The sequence below is a fragment of the Rhinoraja longicauda genome, chromosome 10 (assembly GCF_053455715.1).
Source record: "Rhinoraja longicauda isolate Sanriku21f chromosome 10, sRhiLon1.1, whole genome shotgun sequence".
Taxonomy (NCBI): Eukaryota; Metazoa; Chordata; class Chondrichthyes; order Rajiformes; family Arhynchobatidae; genus Rhinoraja; species Rhinoraja longicauda.
This window is the reverse complement of record NC_135962.1, coordinates 16787872-16809419: the sequence shown is the minus strand read 5'-3', so window position 1 is coordinate 16809419 and position 21548 is coordinate 16787872. Positions and strand designations below refer to the sequence as shown.

The 21548-nt window shown below is 42.8% G+C and overlaps 1 protein-coding gene across 1 annotated transcript in view; it reads left to right on the top strand.

Annotated features, from left to right (window-relative positions):
- Positions 1-21548, top strand: part of cox16 (cytochrome c oxidase assembly factor COX16) — a 78082-nt gene that overhangs the window by 24677 nt on the left and 31857 nt on the right. Inside the window, exon 2 of the mRNA XM_078406262.1 lies at positions 236-313. Coding sequence (XP_078262388.1) covers positions 236-313 — 78 coding nt within the window. The remainder of the gene's footprint in view (positions 1-235; positions 314-21548) is intronic.

The window sequence follows — 21548 nt, the reverse complement described above, 5'->3', positions numbered from 1 at the left end:
TTTTCTCCTGTGTAGTTTTTCTTAACATCACACTGATTTTGTCTATCTACTATGTTTTCCCCTTCCCCATATTCATAAAGAGAGCAATCCTGTTTACTCCTGTTTCTCTCTATATAACTGCTCTTCTTTCACTTTATGTGGTATAGTACTCTGAATAGTACTCATTGGAACTCTGAATATTTATGCCATATATTGCAGATTTACTTTAGTAATAGTAATGTGTTTTTTTACACAGCTACTTATTGTTGGAGGATCTTTTGGTCTCCGTGAATTTGCTCAAGTTCGATATGATGTCCAAAAGGTGAAGAGAAAGGTAAGCAATAGAAGAATCTGCACGCTCAATCTGCCTAGTAACATGGTAATCTGAAATCTGCCTTGCAAAATTGCACATTATTACATTGGAAATCAATTCCACAGCGACACATTACTATCTTAATTCTGCTGCAGTTTAGCATTATTTTCATTGCTTTGTCTTGATGCATGGGATTTGCACTAAAACAAAGTACATACATTTTGCAAATGGAAAGGCCACGCGGAGTTGGTGTTAGAGGTAACAGGTGATTTATTCAAACTGGTGCGCACCCCTATTTGCTCCTTACGGAGGCCCTGAAATAACCCTCACTATTAAACTGACATTGAAGTGTTGAAAATGGAAATATGGTTTCAGCAGTATCGGGCCTGTGTGTAAAGTTCATATGTAAATGATATTCTTCCCAAGTCTGCACTGTCTTTATTGGGTTGGCATGTGGGTAATTGGCTTCTAATCTGAACCATGCGATCATGGTTGGAATTTCCTAATCAGTAGTCAAGGACAACACTTGGCATTGCCCTTGAAGGAACCTGCCCTCAAAGCTTCAACCTGTGGCATGGATTCCCATTGTCCTTTGTGATTTGCTATCTGTTGCTTCTCCACGTGGTATATACGACTTTCAGCAATAATGATGCCATTGAGCGGGCTCAGCGGGTTGAGGGATTCTGACACATCGCTAATTTTACAACATTTTCAACACATTATTAGAGAGAAAAATAAAGAATGTGACATTGATATTAACTAAAAAGGCAATACGGGGAGAAAAGATGAGGTACGAGGGTAAACTAGCCAATAATATAAAGGAGGATAGCAAAAGTTTTTTTAGGTATGTGAAGAGGAAAAAAATAGTCAAGGCAAATGTGGGTCCCTTGAAGACAGAAGCAGGGGAATTTATTATGGGGAACAAAGAAATGGCAGACGAGTTAAACCGTTACTTTGGATCTGTGTTTACTGAGGAGGATACACACAATCTCCCAAATGTTCTAGGGGCCGGAGAACCTAGGGTAATGGAGGAACTGAAGGAAATCCACATTAGGCAGGAAATGGTTTTGGGTAGACTGATGGGACTGAAGGCTGATAAATCCCCAGGGCCTGATGGTCTGCATCCCAGGGTACTTAAGGAGGTGGCTCTAGAAATAGTGGAAGCATTGGAGATCATTTTTCAATGATCTATAGATTCAGGATCAGTTCCTGTGGATTGGAGGATAGCAAATGTTATCCCACTTTTTAAGAAAGGAGGGAGAGAGAAAACGGGTAATTATAGACCAGTTAGTCTGACATCAGTGGTGGGGAAGATGCTGGAGTCAATTATAAAAGACGAAATTGCTGAGCATTTGGATAGCGGTAACAGGATCATTCCGAGTCAGCATGGATTTACGAAGGGGAAATCATGCTTGACAAATCTACTGGAATTTTTTGAGGATGTAACTAGGAAAATTGACAGGGGAGAGTCAGTGGATGTGGTGTACCTCGACTTTCAGAAAGCCTTCGACAAGGTCCCACATAGGAGATTAGTGGGCAAAATTAGAGCACATGGTATTGGGGGTAGGGTACTGACATGGATAGAAAATTGGTTGACAGACAGAAAGCAAAGAGTGGGGATAAATGGGTCCCTTTCGGAATGGCAGGCAGTGACCAGTGGGGTACCGCAAGGTTCGGTGCTGGGACCCCAGCTATTTACGATATACGTTATTGACTTAGATGAAGGGATTAAAAGTACCATTAGCAAATTTGCAGATGATACTAAGCTGGGGGGTAGTGTGAATTGTGAGGAAGATGCAATAAGGCTGCAGGGTGACTTGGACAGGTTGTGTGAGTGGGCGGATACATGGCAGATGCAGTTTAATGTAGATAAGTGTGAGGTTATTCACTTTGGAAGTAAGAATAGAAAGGCAGATTATTATCTGAATGGTGTCAAGTTAGGAAGAGGTGATGTTCAACGAGATCTGGGTGTCCTAGTGCATCAGTCACTGAAAGGAAGCATGCAGGTACAGCAGGAAGTGAAGAAAGCCAATGGAATGTTGGCCTTCGTAACAAGAGGAGTTGAGTATAGGAGCAAAGAGGTCCTTCTACAGTTGTACCGGGCCCTGGTGAGACCGCACCTGGAGTACTGTGTGCTGTTTTGGTCTCCAAATTTGAGGAAGGATATTCTTGCTATTGAGGGCGTGCAGCATAGGTTCACTAGGTTGATTCCCGGAATGGCGGGACTGTCGTATGTTGAAAGGCTGGAGCAATTAGACTTGTATACACTGGAATTTAGAAGGATGAGAGGGGATCTTATTGAAACATATAAGATAATTAGAGGCAGGAAACATGTTCCCAATGTTGGGGGAGTCCAGAACAAGGGGCCACAGTTTAAGAATAAGGGGTAGGCCATTTAGAACGGAGATGAGGAAGAACTTTTTCAGTCAGAGAGTGGTGAAGGTGTGGAATTTTCTGCCTCAGAAGGCAGTCGAGGCCAGTTTGTTGGATGCTTTCAAGAGAGAGCTGGATAGAGCTCTTAAGGATAGCGGAGTGAGGGGGTATGGGGAAAAGGCAGGAACGGGGTACTGATTGAGTGATCAGCCATGATCGCATTGAATGGCGGTGCTGGCTCGAAGGGCTGAATGGCCTACTCCTGCACCTATTGTCTATTGTCTATTGATATGAATTAAGGTGGAACATGAAGATTTTTTTTAGTTTAAAACAAAATGGTCTTTAGTTTTTATTTTTAGAAACTTGGGATTGTAAGAATTAGCCTTCAAATGTAGACTTAGCTGTCCAAGGCTAAAGGCAGTCATCAAGGCACAACATATCAGATAAAGATTGTAACACCCAGTGAAACAATGTGAATTCTATACCAATGATAGAGTGCTTAAAAATTGCACCACCAATTCTTGGTAATTACCTCACCAAAGATGGCAAAATGCATCTTATGGTGGAGAAAGATAGCACTGATAGCAACTTCTGTATTTCCATATTTACTGCTGCATGTGCGGAATCCAGAAGTTATAGCTAGTTTCATAGTAGTTATGACAAATGCTGCTGGCTTTGTTATCGTTCAAATCCAACTTTCTGACTCGTGTTGGGTATTGTTGCAACATGTAAGCCAGAATGCAGTTGGGCTCCTTAACTGTAGAAGGAGCCAAAGCTGTGTTTGACACACTTCTTAGTTAATGTCTGTGAACTCACTGGATCGTGACTGGAAACTGAAGTTTCCTTAAAGTCAATGACTCCTCTGTTGAAACATCCTTGTGTTTAATTTCTTGATAGTTTGGTCACTTTGAATTCATAAAGAAAAATTTTCAATAGTTTATATCTCATTGACTTTATTAAGGGTTTCAAAGGTTACAGGGAGAAGGTAAGGGAATGGGTTGAAAGATAGATAAATCAGCCACAATTAAATGGTGGAGTAGACTCGATGGGCCGGATGGCCTAATTCTGCTCTTGTGATTTTTGAATTTATGAAGATGAATGGGATTAGAGCAACCCTTTAATCTCCAGAGATGCTGCCTTACCGGCTGAGTTACTCCAGCACTTTGTGTCTTTATTTCCTCTTATGTCTTGCAGCTACTTGATCTTCAGCAGAGAGGAAGCTTTCAAAATAGTAAATCTTCATGTCAGAATTATATCATTTCCATGTGTTTTTTAAAGCAATAGCATGGAAATGTTTTCAAATATGTTAAAAGATAAACTACTTCTTGAGGGAAATGAGACTAAATCAGGGGTGAGACTATCTGTGAAACGTTAGCACTAACAATGCCTCCTGAACAGGTGGCAAGCTTTCCATGTTTGCTGAGTGTTTGGTTTACTAATTTTTGCTATAATGCTATTGATTTTTTTGAGGTGCACATCTTTGATTTACAGATATATTTCTCATTATAACACCATTCTCCATGAACATGGAGAACATACACAGTAACAACATTTGCATAATGCATTTCAGCCATCATTCTCGATTTACAGTTTCACAACAACAAAATGTTTTCCAGCAAATCAAGGAATTATTTGTTATTCTAGTTCAACAGGTTTCAAACAATTTGCAAACCTTGATGCCAATGGAAGTGAATGGGCTATGTGCATCGCACATGTATGTTTTTGCAGTGAACCATGTTCATTCATTATTTTGAAATTTGTTTCAATGGATACATATTGATATTGAGTGATTCAGTTCCTTGAATGCTATATTGACAAAGTGCATCAACAATAATTGGAGGAGTGATTTTTAGCTGGAGGTGTTAAGATGTTGAACTGCTTGTGATGGTTATAATTCTTGGCCTATAACACAAGTAATGGAATAAATCAATGGGTCAGGTAGAATCTCTGAGGGAAAAAGATGGGTGATATTTTGCATTGGGACACTTCAGACTGAAATTTGGGGTGGGGGGAGGAGGGGTGGTTGAAGAGCTGAAGGCGAGAAAAGACCAGGACCAATCAAATGACCTTAGGCAGAATGGTATGTGATAGGTCTATTGTTGCCTAGCGAAGTTGTGATCTCAAGAGAAACAATGTGGAGAACTGTGGAATGGCAAAACGACCAGGTTGGAGGAAGGGAATATGCGATAAAGTTACTTAAAATTAGAGAATTCAATGTTCTTACCGTTGGGTTGTAAGCTACCCAACCAAAATATGAGGTGTTGTTCCTCCAATCTGCAAGTGGCCTCACTCTAACAATGGAGGAGGTCCAGGATAGAATGGTCAGTATGGGAATGGAAGGGGAGTTGAAATGGTTGGCAACTGGGAGATCCGGTAGGCCTCGGCAGGCCAAGGGTAAGTGTTCTGCGAAACGGTTACTAAGTCTACGTTTGGTGTCGCCCGTCTTCTTGTAACATTACCCATGTGACCTTGCTTACTGTATATGGGCGCCTGACTTCTCTTACTGATCATCTGGAAGGTCGAGGATTCTTCATTTTGAATAAGTTTGCACTCTGTCAATTGGATCCTTTTTTTCCACTCTCATAAGTTCTTCATGAATATCTGCAGAAGGAATTTCATAATGTACCTATGCAATATTTATCTCCTATACCCGTCATCCTGTGAGTATTCTTTTAACGTTATTGATTCTGAGGTTGTTCCTGTGGTACAATAGACAGCTGTATATATAAGTGAGCTCGTATAATATTATTACATTCAAAGGTCTGACGTAATTATACATTTGTTCCTATGAATGATTGAACTTTCTGCCCTTTGAGTAATTGTTCTTTCTTATTAATCTTTTGTGCTTTTAATATCATTTATTGGAATAATATGGAAGCACGGTCACCATATTGAATGATTTTTGTGCATTTTCCGAGTTACAGACGAAATTGACTTGTGGACATCATTAAGAAGGGAATCCATTTGTTACACATGGATGACCTGTACTTAACAATGTAATCAGTTTTGTGTTGTGGAATAATCCTCACAATGAAATGATGACACTTGCTTTTTAATAATAATCTTTGCTGACTGCACTGCAAAATTATGCTAAAGACTTAAATCTTTCTACTCCCAAGTGTTTTCAAAATCTCAGCAAATTTCAGCAGCTGTGCTGTGTGTTCCAGAGTTTTATTGTTTACTGGCATTTGAGCCATGCCTTTGAATATATGTTTTGTATATAAGCAAAAATAATCCAGATCATCGAATGAGTATGATGAAAGGATGAATGTTAGAATCGCTGTCTTCACTGCGTTAGTGATCATTCAGCATACACAGAAAACCTGTGCCAAGGAATCTAGTGCACGAGTCCCTGTTCCAATGCTATCATTCTTTTTTAGTTTTTAATAATACAATACATATATCATCATGTAAAAATTGGATTACAGGGCATTTAAAAAATTTGCAATGCTATGTTATATTTATTTTCCAGAAGACAGTCACAAAGTGCTGGAGTAACTCAGCAGGTCAGTCAGCATCTCCCAAAATGCCACCTATTCCTTTTCTCCAGAAATGCTGCCTGACCCGCTGAGTTACTCCAGCACTGTGTCTACTGGAAAATAAATATAACATAACATTGCAAAGTTTTTAAATGCCCTGCAATCCAATTTTTTACATGGTGATGTACGTTTCTTTGGTATAAACCAGCATCTACAGTTCCTTCCTACATATTTATTTTGCATGTTCATTTGGCTCTGATTTTTGTATTCCTCAAGTGCAAAGATGCTTTCAATATTAACATAAATTTTCTGTATAGTCTCAAAACTTGAGTGCTGATTTTCCTACCTTGATGTGCAGTGAGAGTCTGTCTACATAGTCAATTAGACAGTCCCTATTTGTGTAATCGTATATTCTGAACTTTCTATTGCACAGAGATCCGAAAGAACAGAAACATGATAGTATTAGCATGCAACAACACTCTTTTTTTTAACTGCTGTTCTTTGTGATTCCCTGATCAGGAGTCTACTGCTGCTGCTGCTGAGGAGCAAAACATGAAGAACAGATTTTTCAGATATCTTTAAAGTACAGCTTTTTGGCAACATTTAAAACTGATTTAGTGGAACAGCTGGAACAAAGATGCTTTGCCAGCAGGAAGTTTTGATCAGAGTAGGCGGGGGGTGGGATTATAGAAATTTCTTCCAAATGACCTTTTGAGTAGAAGTGGTGAAACGTGTTCATTTTCTTCCAGAGTTGTGAAACTGAAATTCAGCTATTTTGCCCCATCAGACAGAATACAGGCATAGCATAAATGATTTCAAAAGTAACTGTGTTATAAAAAAAAATGGATGCCAAGGAAAACTGAAAGTATGCTCAGATGTTTTGCAGAATTGGCTATGGAGGTGCAGACATGTGTGGAAGGAGGAGTTTAGAGGCAGGCTGATGGATGGAATCAAATCAGGAAGATTTTCTGCAGTTTGGCTTCTGCAAGGTAGAGGCCAATCCAGCAGAACACAACAGTCAGCCCAGCAAAACACAATGGTCCCGCACTTGTCCCCCGGTTGTTCTGAGATGTGGCTAAAACTTTACCATGCGTATTGGTATCAGTGTATTATTGTCACGTATACTGAGATGCAGTGAAAAACTATGTTTTGCATGATCAAGCAAATCATACCATCCGTGAGTACAATTCAAACAAGACACAAATACAACAGGTAGTGCAAAAAAAAGGAAACAGTACAGAATATGGTGTTATAACTATAGAGAAAGTGCAGATTATAAGAAAGTTTAGAGAGTCACAATGAACTAGATTTGGAGGCCGGGGCATCTTCCTTTGTTTTTGAGAGGGAAGAAGCTGTTCTTGAATCTGGTGTTATGTGCTTTTTTTTTTTTTTACTTTTTTTTTATTATTTTTTTTTTTACATACATACAAACACAAACTAAACAAACATAGGAGATGCATATTGAATGTAAATACCCTTACTTTAAGTTCCCAAAAACGGAAGAGACTCGAGTCCCGGCATTGCCTGTATTAATAATGACCATCTTTTATCAAACATGTCTGTTGTCAACTGTAACCTTGCTGTGATTTTTTCCATTATATACACATTTTTTACCCTATCTCTCCATTGCATTATGCTTGGAGGCTGTGGTTTCAACCACGAAGTTGTTATCGTCTTCTTTGCTATCAGCAGCAGGATTGTCAGTAAATGTTTCGAACTCTTATCTGTCATACTGTCAGGAATTATACCCAAAATGTAAAGTGCTGGTTCCAGAGGGAAGTTAATGCCCATAATCTGTTTAATTTCCTTTTGAATATTCTTCCAGAAATCCTGTATTTTTGGGCAATCCCAGAATATATGAGTGGAGTCCCCAACTTCTCCACACTCCCTCCAACATAAATCAGTTGTATTACTATATTTCGATGTAATGAATGGAGTATAAAAGTAACGCATTTTAACTTTCCAGTCAAATTCCCTCCATGTTGGGCTCTTAGTTAGTTTATGTCCCTCTTTAAATGATTCCTCCCACCCTTCTTCTGATATTATGATATTCGCTTCCAGTTCCCATTTTTCTTTGATATGTAAGTTATTCTCTTTGGATTCATGTTGTAGTGCTTCATAAATTTTTGATATAATCCCTTTTTTTGACTTGTCTTCCGAGAACCCCCACAACACTTCCTCTAATTTAGATGGAGTCTTGCAGATGTTCTCCCATTCCTGATGTTTCTGTAGGTAATCTCTTAGCTGTAAGAATTTGTAAAAGTCATGAGCAGGTAAATTGAATTCTTTTTGAAGTTGTGTGAATATTTTCATTGTTTGTCCCTGAAACATTTGATCTATGTATATTAGCCCTTTGTCAGCCCATCTGTCAAATCCTGAGTCCATGGTAGATGGTACAAAGTCTGGGTTTTTTGCTATTCTAGTAGCCCTGCTTACCGAATTTGACAGCTTCAGCTTCTTTCTTACTGCTGACCAGATTTTCATTGTTACCCTAATCCACTCGTTGCCCATCCTGAGCCTCTTCAGGGCCTTCTCGTTTAAAAATGGGAGTGATTCTAAAGGCAAATTTTTACAAGCGTTTTGCTCCATCTCCACCCACATTGAATCTTTCTCTTTAGTGGTCCACATGATTAAGGCTCTGAGTTGCGTTGCCCAATAATAATTTCTTAAATTAGGCAAGTTCAACCCTCCCTTTTCTTTTTTGCTAAGAAGCGTCTTGTATTTAATTCTTGCTTTTTTACTTTGCCATAAGAATTTCGATATAATTTTATCCAGTTTTTTTAGAAAAGCTCCCGAGATCATAATAGGCAACGATTGGAACAAAAACAACAGTCTTGGCAATATATTCATTCTGACTGTTTCTACTCTTCCCACCAGAGTCAACGGTAAAATCTCCCATCCAGCCAAATCATCCTTTATCTCAGATATCAGTTTCCCATAATTAGCTTCAAATAGCTGTGCTGTATTCGAAGTGATAATTATACCAAGGTATCTAAACCCTTTTTTGGTCCATTTAAAATGGACTTTTTCTTTAAGTTCCACTGGACAATCTCCTGAGAGCATCATTGCTATTGATTTGGCTTCATTTGTCAAATATCCTGATATTTCACCATATTCTTTTAGGTTATCTAGTAGAGCTGGTATAGACGTGGAGGGCTCCACTATGTATGTTAATAAATCGTCCGCAAATAATGACGTCTTGTGTTCTATGCCCCCTTCATCTTTTATTCCTTTAATGTTTTTATTTTGTCTTATTGACTCTGCTAACGGTTCAATACTTGCAGCAAACAGTAGCGGGCTCAGGCAATCTCCTTGCCTGACTCCTCTTTTGAGGTAGAAGAAGTCTGAGCAGCAGCCATTAATTCTGATCCGTGATTTGGGATTTTTATAAACAATTCTTACCCAGTCTATAAACGTTGAGTGAAACCCAAAAACCTTCAATGTTTGATATAAAAAGTTCCATTTCACACGGTCAAACGCTTTTTGTGCATCTAGGCTAAGCAGCATGGTAGGTCTGGGATTATTTTTAGCACATGATATAAGATTTAGTGTTCTCCTGATATTGTTAGCCCCCTGTCTCCCCGGGATAAACCCCGTTTGATCTGGCTTGATTAATTTAGTTATATGTTGTTGCATTCTCTGTGCTAGTATGCTTGTTAATATTTTTAAATCATTACAGAGCAAGCTGACCGGTCTATATCCCTCACATGAAGTCAGATCTTTGCCCTCCTTATGTAATACGGAAATTATGGCTTCTGACCAAGTATCTGGGCGGTTTCCTGTTGATAGCGCATAATTAAAAACTTTACATAATTCTGGTGTTATGTCTTCTGCAAAACATTTATAATACTCCCCTGAGAAGCCATCTGTACCTGGGGATTTGTTACTTTTAAGGGTTTTTATAGTATCGGCTATTTCTTGTGACGAAATTGGTTTTATCATTTCAGATGCTTCTTCTACCTTTAATGCTGGTAAATGTAGTTTTTTGAAAAATTCTTGTGTTTTGGTCTCAGTGAGATTAGATTCTGAGTCACTGTATAAGTTTTTATAATATTCTGCAAAGGCCTTTGCTATCTCTTTTGGCTTAGCCATAATAAAATTGGAAGTGGGATGTCTTATTTTTGTAACTATTCTATTTGTTTGAGCTTTTCGCAGTTGGAATGCCAGTAACCGGCTTGCTCTGTTACCCATCTCATAATATCTTTGATTTATAAAACGAAGAGCTCCTTCTGCTTTATATGTTAAAAGTTCGTCTAACTCTTGTCTCATTTTTTTTAATTCGACGAGAATAGAGTTGTTTCTTGTTCTTTTATGTTCTAACTCCAACTCTCTGATTTTACTTTCTAGCTTTCCTTGCCTTTCCATTCGGGTTTTTTTCAATCTGGAAGTTATCTCTATTATTTTCCCTCTCATGACTGCTTTTCCTCCCTCCCATAATGTCGATGGTGAGACCTCGCCATTGTCATTTATTTGAAAATATTCCTTTAAGTTTAGTTTTAGTTCTTTGACAACCTTTTCATCTGATAGGATTGACATATTAAGTCTCCAGTACTTAAAGAAGGATTCCCTGCCCAGCTCAATGGATAGTATGACAGGGGCGTGGTCACTTATAGTTATGGATTCTATACTGCAGTCCCTGACTGTATGTATCTGTTGTTTTGACACACAAAAAAAGTCTATTCTCGAATAACTCCCATGTGGGTTAGAATAAAAGGTAAAATCTCTTCCTTTAGGATTATTATGTCTCCATGGATCAACCAGACCTAATTCTTTTATAACATTATTTAGGACTCTGGATTTTTTTGTTTTTGGTCCCCTCTCAGATGGCAACCTGTCTAAGTTACCATTCTGTATGGTATTAAAATCCCCTCCCAAAATTATCATCCCTCGTCCGTTACTGGTAAGTATATTGGCTATGTTTTTAAAGAATGTTTCATTTTCTTCATTTGGGGCATAGATGTTTAATATTGAAATACTCATATCTCCTATTGTGCCAACCACCATGATATATCTTCCCATATCACCTTTAATCACTTTCTCTACAGAAAATGGTAGGGATTTATTAATTAGTATGGCCACCCCCCTTTTCTTGCCATATGAAGCATGGAATACTTGGTTTACCCATTCCCTTTTCAGTTTTTTATGTTCATTTTCACTCAAGTGAGTTTCTTGGATTAGTGCAATGGCACATTGTAGTTTCTTCAACTGACTCAATATTTTCTTTCTCTTAATAGGGTGATTTAGACCGTGCACATTATAAGAAACAAGGTTCAACTTATTCATGACATTTTAAGATGTAGGCCATAAACTCGGTTCCTCCTATAAATCAAAACAACTGTGCAAAACGATACACAGCGAAAAAACAAACAAACAATACACATCTCCCTCTGAACTACTATACAAAAATAACATGTGACTCCCAAAAGTCCCGTCATCAGAGAGTGTGGCAATCTCTCTGGGGAAATAGCACAATGTGCACCTGCAACTTCTCAGAATTAAGTTGCTCCTTGCTCAAATTGAGATCCAGCTTTGCTCCTTCAACCAATTTTGACATTATTCAGTATAAGTGTTACTTAAATCCCATAACTAGCTCCTTTTCAATTCTTTGAACATTAAACATAAATTCAGATTGTCCGCATTATATATACTTCAGGATTGTCATTATTTTTTTACCCTTAGTTCCAGGCTGTTTTTTTTTTTTTTTTAGTCCTTACCACTGTGAACCTCAGAGTTCACAGACCGAGGGCTTGTATGTCCGCCTCTGTGATGGGTGGCTGTCTCCTCTTTCCCTTCTGTCCTGTCCCCGTAGTCCAGCTGCCCTCCATCCTCACTCTCTGTAGTTTCTCCCACTCGTCCTCCTCCACATGGATCCCCATGTCCTTCAGCATGGGGGCAGCCTCCATCAGTGTATTGAATGTCTTCGTCTCTGTTCCCAGAAACACCTTCAATCTTGCAGGATATGGGGACTGTGCCTTTATGTTTTTCTCCTTCAACTTTTTTATTACATCCCGCACTTGTTTCCTCTTCTTCTGTATCTCGGTAGTGTAGTCATGGTTGAAGTAAATGGTCCGTTCCTCATATGTTATTTTTTGTTTCCATGCTTGTTGTATGATGCGGTCTTTCACCTGGTGGTCAATGAAGCGGGCGATGATGGCTCGCGGGGGAGCCGCACTCTCTTTCGGTTTGGTAGTCAGCGAGCGGTGCGCTCTTTCGATGCGGATATCGACGGCCGCCGAGATTTGTAATGTTGTTCGGATGAAATCAGTCACAAATCCTATGGTGTCGCCTTTCTCAGCGCCCTCCGGGATCCCATGTATCCGTATGTTATTACGTCTCACTCTTGCTTCCAAGTCGTCACATTTTGCGGCTAACGCCGCCTCTCTTTGAAGAAGAAAGGCGACTGATCTTTCCAGCCGCGCTGCCCTGTCTTCCGTCTCCCCCAACCTTTCTTCTATGTTCACTGTTCGTCGCTCCAGTGAAGCGGTTCTCTCCAAAAGCTCCTTTAAATTAGTTTCTAGTCTCACCAGAGCTTTTTTGTTGTCATTTACCGCTTCTGTGTGCTCTTGTCTTAACTTGCGTAGCTCCGCCAATATTACGGAGTCTTGTTCCCCACAGCTGGTTCCCTTATCTGGCGTGGCTCTCTTTGCCGAGTCCGTAGCTTTAGTATCCGCATTATCCTTTTTGTTTAACCTTGTCTCCATATTTTTATTTATCGTTAACTTTCGTTGTCGATATAACTTGCGATTGGCCCGCTTCCTGTTGTTACTAATGTTTAAAAGAGCTAGTTTTAATTGGTTTCTTTGAGAGCTAACTTTTTAGATTGTCTAGTCCAACATGGCGCCACCGGAAGTCGTGTTATGTGCTTTTAAGCTGTTATATCTTCTGCCTGATGGGAGAGGGGAGACTACTTTGTGAGATGGATTGTTCTGCATCTACAATGCTCTGTAATTTCTCGCGGTCTTGGACAGAGCACTTGCCAAACCAAGCTGTGAAGCATCCCGAAATGGATCTATAGAAATTGGTAAGGGCCACAGTATATGCCTATTTTATCAGCATTTGCACCATAATCATGATGTATTTGTCAAAATCTTCCACTGAGACTTGGGCACCTCATCGCAAAGTTGTGTACAAAGTTCGGGTGTACTATGACTTAAAATTATCACATACCAATTTTCTTTTATGTTTATTGTTCCTTACTCAGATATATGCCTACTTAACTGGGTGGCACAGTGGCGCAATGCTAGAGTTGCTGCCTTACAGTGCCAGAGACCTGGGTTCGATCCTGACTACAGGTGCCTTGTCTTGCCTTGTTGATACTGCACCAACCGCCGCTGTTGAGCTATAAACGTGCAGTCCCTCATGCATGCAGTTGCAGATTTAAAATTTAGTGTTTGCAAGCAACAGTTTAAAATATTTACTATCCTATGCTGCCCTACGGAGTTTATACATTCTCCCTGTGACCGCGTGGTGCTCCAGTTTCCTTCCACAGTCTAAAGATGTGCAGGTTTGTAGGTTAATTGGCTTTGGTAAAATTGTAAATTGTCCCTCGTGTGTAGGATAGTGCTCGTATACAGTGATCGCTGGTCAGCGTGGACTCGGTGGGCGGAAGGGCCTGTTTCCTCGTATCTCTTTAAGTTTTAAGGTCTAAACGAAAATGAGTATGTTGAGGTGGTCCACGCATTGTGTAAACACTCTGTTTAATCATTAACCAAATAGAGTTCCGTCGCTCACCCGCGCGTGCCCGTTCAAATCCCAACTGTCAAATCCTTTGATCTCCTGGCACACGACGGCCGTCCCCCTGACCGCGTGATTGGTCGGCCCAGATCACGCCCAGTCCACACGAGAGTTCAAGCCCGACAAATGAAGATTCGATACCAAAGTGGCTCGGCCCACCACATGACCCCCTCCCCTCCAGAACCAGGGTAATGGAGGCGGTTTGGCTGACGAGTGGCATACGCGATCCTGTGTTCAGGGTTGCTGCTGGCAGAGTTGAGGGCAGGTGCGGTCATGACGGTGGATGCCCTCTGCGGCGGGGTTGTGCCACCATTGGTCAATGTCCAAGTCTGCCGGCTTAAGACGGTCCACGGAGACAGTCTCGTGCCTGCCGCCCATGTCGATGACAAAAGTCATGGCACTGTGTTGCTGGAAAGGTCCCTCGTAAGACCTTTGCAGTGGCGCATGGTGGGAATCGCGGCGAACAAAAACATACTGGCAGTTTGTGAGGGCCAGTGGTTCGTACGTGGGGGCGAGTCCATGTCGGGACGGCAGTGAGCGTGCTCATTTTCTCCCGGAGGCGCGTCAGTATGGTTGAGGGTGGTTCCTGATGTCCACGTGCTGCCGGGATGAAATCCCCTGGGACCGTAAGCGGGGCGCCGTACACCAGCTCGGCCGAGGAAGTTGCCAGATCCTCCTTCTGGGCAGTGCATATTTCCAGCAGTACCCACGGCAACTCGTCCATCCAGTCCGGCCTGCGAGCCGTGCCTTTAAGGATGCCTTCAGGTGATGGTGAAAACGCTCCACTAGGCCGTTGGCCTGCGGGTAGTAGGCCATAGTGTGGTGCAGCTGAGCGCCAAACAGCCGGGCCATTGCTGACCACAACTCGGAGGTGAACTGCGCACCTCTGTCAGAGGAGATGTCCACCGGCACACCAAAACGGGCGATCCAGTGGGCAGTGAGGGCACATGCACACGTCGCAGTGGAGGTATCTGAGAGTGGGACAGCTTCTGGCCATCTCGTGAATCGGTCCACGATGGTGAGAAGGTGAGTGACACCTCTGGATGGAGGCAGCGGTCCCATGATGTCGACGTGGCTGTGGTCGAAACACCGGTGTGGCAGGTCGAAATTCTGCAACGGCGTCTTGGTGTGACGCTGAACCTTTGAAGTCTGACAGGGGATGCACGCCCAGTTGTCGACCTGCTTGCGCAACCCGTGCCACATGAACGTGGCCGCCACCAGAGCCGTTGTTGTCCGTATGGAAGGGTGAGCCAAACCATGAATCATGTCGAAAATCCAGCAGCGCCAAGCTGCGGGATGATGGGTCTCGGCTGTCCCGTAGACACATCACAAAGGAGCGTGGTGTCAGCTCATCCTCCAACAACAGGTCTGTGGTGCGGTAGGCTAGCATCTCCTCATCCTCTCGCTGTGCGGCCGCCAGGGCCGTGTAGTCGACACCTGGGGCCAAAACGTGAATGGCATTGATGGCGGTGCGGGACAATGCATCTGCGACCCGGTTGCTATTGCCCGTGATGTGCTAAATGCAAGTCGTGTACTCAGAGATGTAGGCCAAGTGACGCTGCTGCCGGGATGACCAGGGATCAGACACTTTCACAAAGGAAAACGTGAGTGGCTTGTGATCGGTAAAAGCTGTGAAATCCCTGCCCTCGAGAAAGTAGCGGAAATGCCGGATGGCCAGGTCGAGCGCAAGGAGCTCTCAGTCAAAAGTGCTGTACTTCTGCTCGGGGGGTCTCAGGTGACGACTGAAAAGGGCAAGGGGCCGCCAGCTACCATGTTGCAGCACACCAACCACGGCTGTGCCAGATGCCTCAACCCTAAGAGCAGTTGGCACGTTGGCCCGTGGATGTACCAGCATTGTTGCCTTTGCCAGCGTCTCCTTGGCGTTGTTGAAAGCGGTCGTGGCTGCATCGTCCCAAAGGAGGTCTCTCTGCTTGCTGGCTAGGACCATGATCAGCAGTTGCATGATCCTGGCAGCTGCTGGCACAAAACGGTGATAGAAATTCACCATGCCGATGAACTCTTGGAGCGTCTCACCGTAGCGGGTTTGGGAAACTGGTGAATGGACTGAACCTTGGTCGGGAGCAGGACCGCACTGTGCCGATTGATGTGGTGGACGTGGAATCATCGAAGGGAGGCCAAACTGACAGTTAGCAAGGTTAATGGCCAGCCCATGCTCGCTGAGCCGCTGGCAGAGCAGCCGGAGATGTGCGCGATGCTCTTGGCGAGAACGGCTACCGACAAGGATGTCGTTAAGGTAAATGAACAGGAAAACCAGCCTGCGGCCCACCATGTTCATAAGCCATTGGAAACCCTGTGCGGCGTTCTTGAGGCCGAAAGGCATCCGCAGGGACTCAAAGAGCCCGAAGGGGGTAATGATAGCGGTCTTGGGGATGTCGTCCGGGTGGACTGGAACTTGCCATTTGTGCGTCATTATTTGACACAAAATGGAAGAGATTGTTAGAACAAAGTACCGTGACAGGAAACAACATTCTCTTTGCCATAATCTCTGTTAGTGGCAACTCTATAGTACGTAGATGAGGTTTTTGCTTCATGGCAAAGCTAAACAAACTGATAAATCTTGCCAAAGTTCCTTGGGGTGTGAGTTGTGCAAAAAGATAGCTCAAAAGATTGGCAAAAGAAAGGAAATCCGGGAGATTTGGACTGTGTGAGGCTTTTGAACTTCTCTTGGGTTTTGGAATTCACAGAAATGCTGAGAATATGGACATGGGAATGAGCTCTAGCAGGTTGTGGGTCAAGGAGGAAGGCTGGAAAAATAATGTGGAGGGAAATTCCTAAGCCATCAGCCTACCCCTTGAAGAGTTAATAAGTGGTTCTGAGAATCTAAACCCAAAGGCCTTCGTAAATGCAAATCTTTGGCTTATTCTTGTCAGAACGTGTTATGTTCTGCTACTGGGATGTACAGACCATTTCCATGCATCCAAATTTTTCGTTTGACCTCTATTGGGCTACTTTTATGCATTTGCAATAGGAACACAAAAAACATCCTACCTAATTTGACAAACAACACCGGGTTGTATAAAGGGGATTATGGCATTGGAAAGAGAATTCATATCACATCTTGTCCACCTTTAATTCACCTTGAAAATACTTTCACTGCTTCACACTTTTCTCTTGGCCGTGACACAGCTGGTAGAGCTGCTCCCTCACAGCGCCAGAGACCCAGGGTATGATTCTGCTCTTGGGTGCTGTCTACGTGGAGTTTGCAAGTTCTCCCTGTGCTGGGTGTGTTTCGTCCAGGTGCTCCAGTTTTCTCCCACATCACAAAGGCATGGTGGTGTCAGCTTCATGCTGAGGGGATGTTTTTCAGCGGCAGGAACTGGGAGTCTAGTTAGGATCGAGGGAAAGATGAATGGAGCAAAGTACAGAGAGATTCTTGATGAAAACTTGCTCCAGAGCGTTCTGGACCTCAGACTGGGGCAGAACTTCACCTTCCAACAGGACAATGACCCTAAGCACACAGCCAAGACAACGCAGGAGTGGCTTTGTGACAAGTATGTGAATGTCCTTGAGTGGCCCAGCCAGAGCCTGGACTTGAACCCTTGAACATCTCTGGAGGGACCTGAAAATAGCTGTGCATCGGCACTCCCCATCCAACCTGACAGCTTGAGAGGATCTGCAGAGACGTATTTGGGAGAAATTACCCAAATACAGGTGTGCCAAGCTTGTAGAGTCATACCAAAGAAGACTTGAGGCTGTAATCGCTGCCAAAGGTGCCTCAACAAAGTACTGGGTAAAGGGTCTGAATACTTATGTAAATGTGATATTTCAGTTATTTCTTTCTAATTACTTTGCAAAAATTTCTAAACACCTGTTTTCGCTTTTTTATTATGGGGTATTGTGTGTAGATTGATGATAAAAAAAATGAATTTAATCCATTTTAAAATAAGGCTGTAACGTAGCAAAATGTGGAAAAAGTGAAGTGGTCTGAATACTTTCTGAATGCACTGTACCCCTCGGTCTCTGACTCATCTGAAAAGCTGAATCTCTTTCTTTGGCTCAGTGTCATTTATTATTAAATTGCCCAACACACTTTATTGGATTTCATTTCAGAATCAATACCTTATGAATGCTCATTATTGGTAAGTGTAAAGTAGCATAGTTGCAGATAATAATATGGAAGGAATACACTGAATGAAACTGTCAAGGATCAATGGTAGTTCAGTGGAAGGTGTCCAAGTTGAGTTTTATTATTTAGTTTATTGTCACATGTACCAAGGTACAGTGAAAAGCTTTTGTTGCGTGCTAACCAGTCAGCAGAAAGGCAATACAGGTGCTCCTCAACTTACGATGGGGTCACGTTCCGAGAAACCCATCGGAAACCGAAAATATCGTAAGTCGAAATGCATTGAATACACGTGATCACGTGGCCAGAAGCGAGCTGCGGCTCGCTACGGGTCGCTGCCGTTTGCACCATCGCAAAGTCGAAACATCGTAAGTTGAAGCATCGTCACCTCATTGATTACAATTGGGCCATCCACAGTGTACAGATACATGATGAAGGGAATAACATTTAGTGCAAGATAAAGTCCAATTAAAGATAGTCCGTGGTCTCCAATGAGGTAGGTAGTAGCTCTCGAGCGCTTTCTAGTTCATAGAATGGTTCAATCCAAGGTACTAAGGAATAGTTCAATTCCAAGGTTGGAATTCTGTTGAATTTTAGTCGTTAGGGTGAACCTTTGTATAATTGGGCATCATTCACACTTATAAATAAACAGAAATTGTGCAAAGTTCAGTGGAAAATGTGTGTTGGTTTTAGTAATACGTGTGGCTTGTAAGATTCCAAGAAGTTCTGAAAACTGCCTTGAAGATTTGCAACATTCTCACTGACCCCTGGTAATCCCTGGCTCATGACAATGCAAAGATCCAACCAGCTTCCCTGTACCAACACTCTCATCAACCGGGCAGAACTTCTCAGCTGGAACAACTTCTCTCACTTACTGCAAAGCAAAGCACAGTGGCGCAGCGGCAGAGCTGCTGCCTTACAATAGACAATAGACAATAGGTGCAGGAGTAGGCCATTCAGCCCTTCGAGCCAGCACCGCCATTCAATGCGATCATGGCTGATCACTCTCAATCAGTACCCCGTTCCTGCCTTCTCCCCATATCCCCTCACTCCGCTATCCTTAAGAGCTCTATCCAGCTCTCTCTTGAAAGCATCCAACGAACTGGCCTCCACTGCCTTCTGAGGCAGAGAATTCCACACCTTCACCACCCTCTGACTGAAAAAGTTCTTCCTCATCTCCGTTCTAAATGGCCTACCCCTTATTCTTAAACTGTGGCCCCTTGTTCTGGACTCCCCCAACATTGGGAACATGTTTCCTGCCTCTAATGTGTCCAATCCCCTAATTATCTTATATGTTTCAATAAGATCCCCCCTCATCCTTCTAAATTCCAGTGTATACAAGCCTAATTGCTCCAGCCTTGCAACATACGACAGTCCCGCCATTCCGGGAATTAACCTAGTGAACCTACGTTGCACGCCCTCCATAGCAAGAATATCCTTCCTCAAATTTGGAGACCAAAACTGCACACAGTACTCCAGGTGCGGTCTCACCAGGGACTGGTACAACTGTAGAAGGACCTCTTTGCTCCTATACTCAACTCCTCTTGTTATGAAGGCCAACATTCCATTGGCTTTCTTCACTGCCTGCTGTACCTGCATGCTTCCTTTCATTGACTGATGCACTAGGACACCCAGATCTCGTTGAACTCCCCCTCCTCCTAACTTGACACCATTCAGATAATAATCTGCCTTTCTATTCTTACTTCCAAAGTGAATAACCTCACACTTATCTACATTAAACTGCATCTGCCATGTATCCGCCCACTCACACAACCTGTCCAAGTCACCCTGCAGCCTTATTGCATCTTCCTCACAATTTACACTACCCCCCAGCTTAGTATCATCTGCAAATTTGCTAATGGTACTTTTAATCCCTTCGTCTAAGTCATTAATGTATATCGTAAATAGCTTTGGTCCCAGCACCAAACCTTGCGGTACCCCACTGGTCACTGCCTGCCATTCCGAAAGGGACCCATTTATCCCCACTCTTTGCTTTCTGTCTGTCAACCAATTTTCTATCCATGTCAGTACCCTACCCCCAATACCATGTGCCCTAATTTTGCCCACTAATCTCCTATGTGGGACCTTGTCGAAGACTTTCTGAAAGTCGAGGTACACCACATCCACTGACTCTCCCCTGTCAATTTTCCTAGTTACATCCTCAAAAAATTCCAGTAGATTTGTCAAGCATGATTTCCCCTTCGTAAATCCATGCTGACTCGGAATGATCCTGTTACTGCTATCCAAATGCTCAGCAATTTCGTCTTTTATAATTGACTCCAGCATCTTCCCCACCACTGATGTCAGACTAACTGGTCTATAATTGCCCGTTTTCTCTCTCCCTCCTTTCTTAAAAAGTGGGATAACATTTGCTATCCTCCAATCCACAGGAACTGATCCTGAATCTATAGAACATTGAAAAATGATCTCCAATGCTTCCACTATTTCTAGAGCCACCTCCTTAAGTACCCTGGGATGCAGACCATCAGGCCCTGGGGATTTATCAGCCTTCAGTCCCATCAGTCCACCCAAAACATTTCCTGCCTAATGTGGATTTCCTTCAGTTCCTCCATCACCCTAGGTTCTCCGGCCCCTAGAACATTTGGGAGATTGTGTGTATCTTCCTCAGTGAAGACAGATCCAAAGTAACGGTTTAACTCGTCTGCCATTTCTTTGTTCCCCATAATAAATTCCCCTGCTTCTGTCTTCAAGGGACCCACATTTGCCTTGACTATTTTTTTCCTCTTCACGTACCTAAAAAAACTTTTGCTATCCTCCTTTATATTATTGGCTAGTTTACCCTCGTACCTCATCTTTTCTCCCCGTATTGCCTTTTTAGTTAACTTTTGTTGCTCTTTAAAAGAGTCCCAATCCTCTGTCTTTCCACTCTTCTTTGCTATGTTATACTTCCTCGCCAGAGACCCTTATTCGATCCTGACTATGCGTGCTGTCTGTACGGAGTTTGTACATTCTCCCCGTGTCTGTGAGAGTTCTCGCGGGGTGCTCCGGTTTCCTACCAGATTCCAAAGATGTACTGGTTTGTAGGTTAATTGCCCTCTGTAAAATAAAATTGTAAATTGTTCCTGGTGTGTAGGATAGTGTTAGATGTCACTCCCAACTCTTTCTTTATTACAGCGATGTCTGCATTGGTGCTGCTTCCTGGACCTATGCAGAACTCAACAATCTGATCACCTTTGCCACCAACTTCCACCCTGCTCTCAAATTCACTTGGGCAATTTATGACACTGCATCTCTTAAGTTGAGCCCTTCCATTCCAGATGATCTGAAATGTCCCCCTTTTCAGGAAATATGGCTTCTACTGGAGTTAATGTATCCCTCTCTCGCGCGTCTCTCTGCTTCTTAAGCGTCTGCACTCATCCCCACCTCCCTCCGGACAGAGCAGGTAGAGTTTCCCTCGTTCTCGCCCTCCACCCTAGCACCTCCGCATCAACACACCACCTCCCTGCCCCTTTCCACCTTCCTCAGAACCCATGCCCTTTGTAACTCCATGGCCCGCTCATCCCTCGCCCATCCACCCCTTCCTGTCCCCTACTCTTTCCCGTGCAACCACATGAGGTACAACATT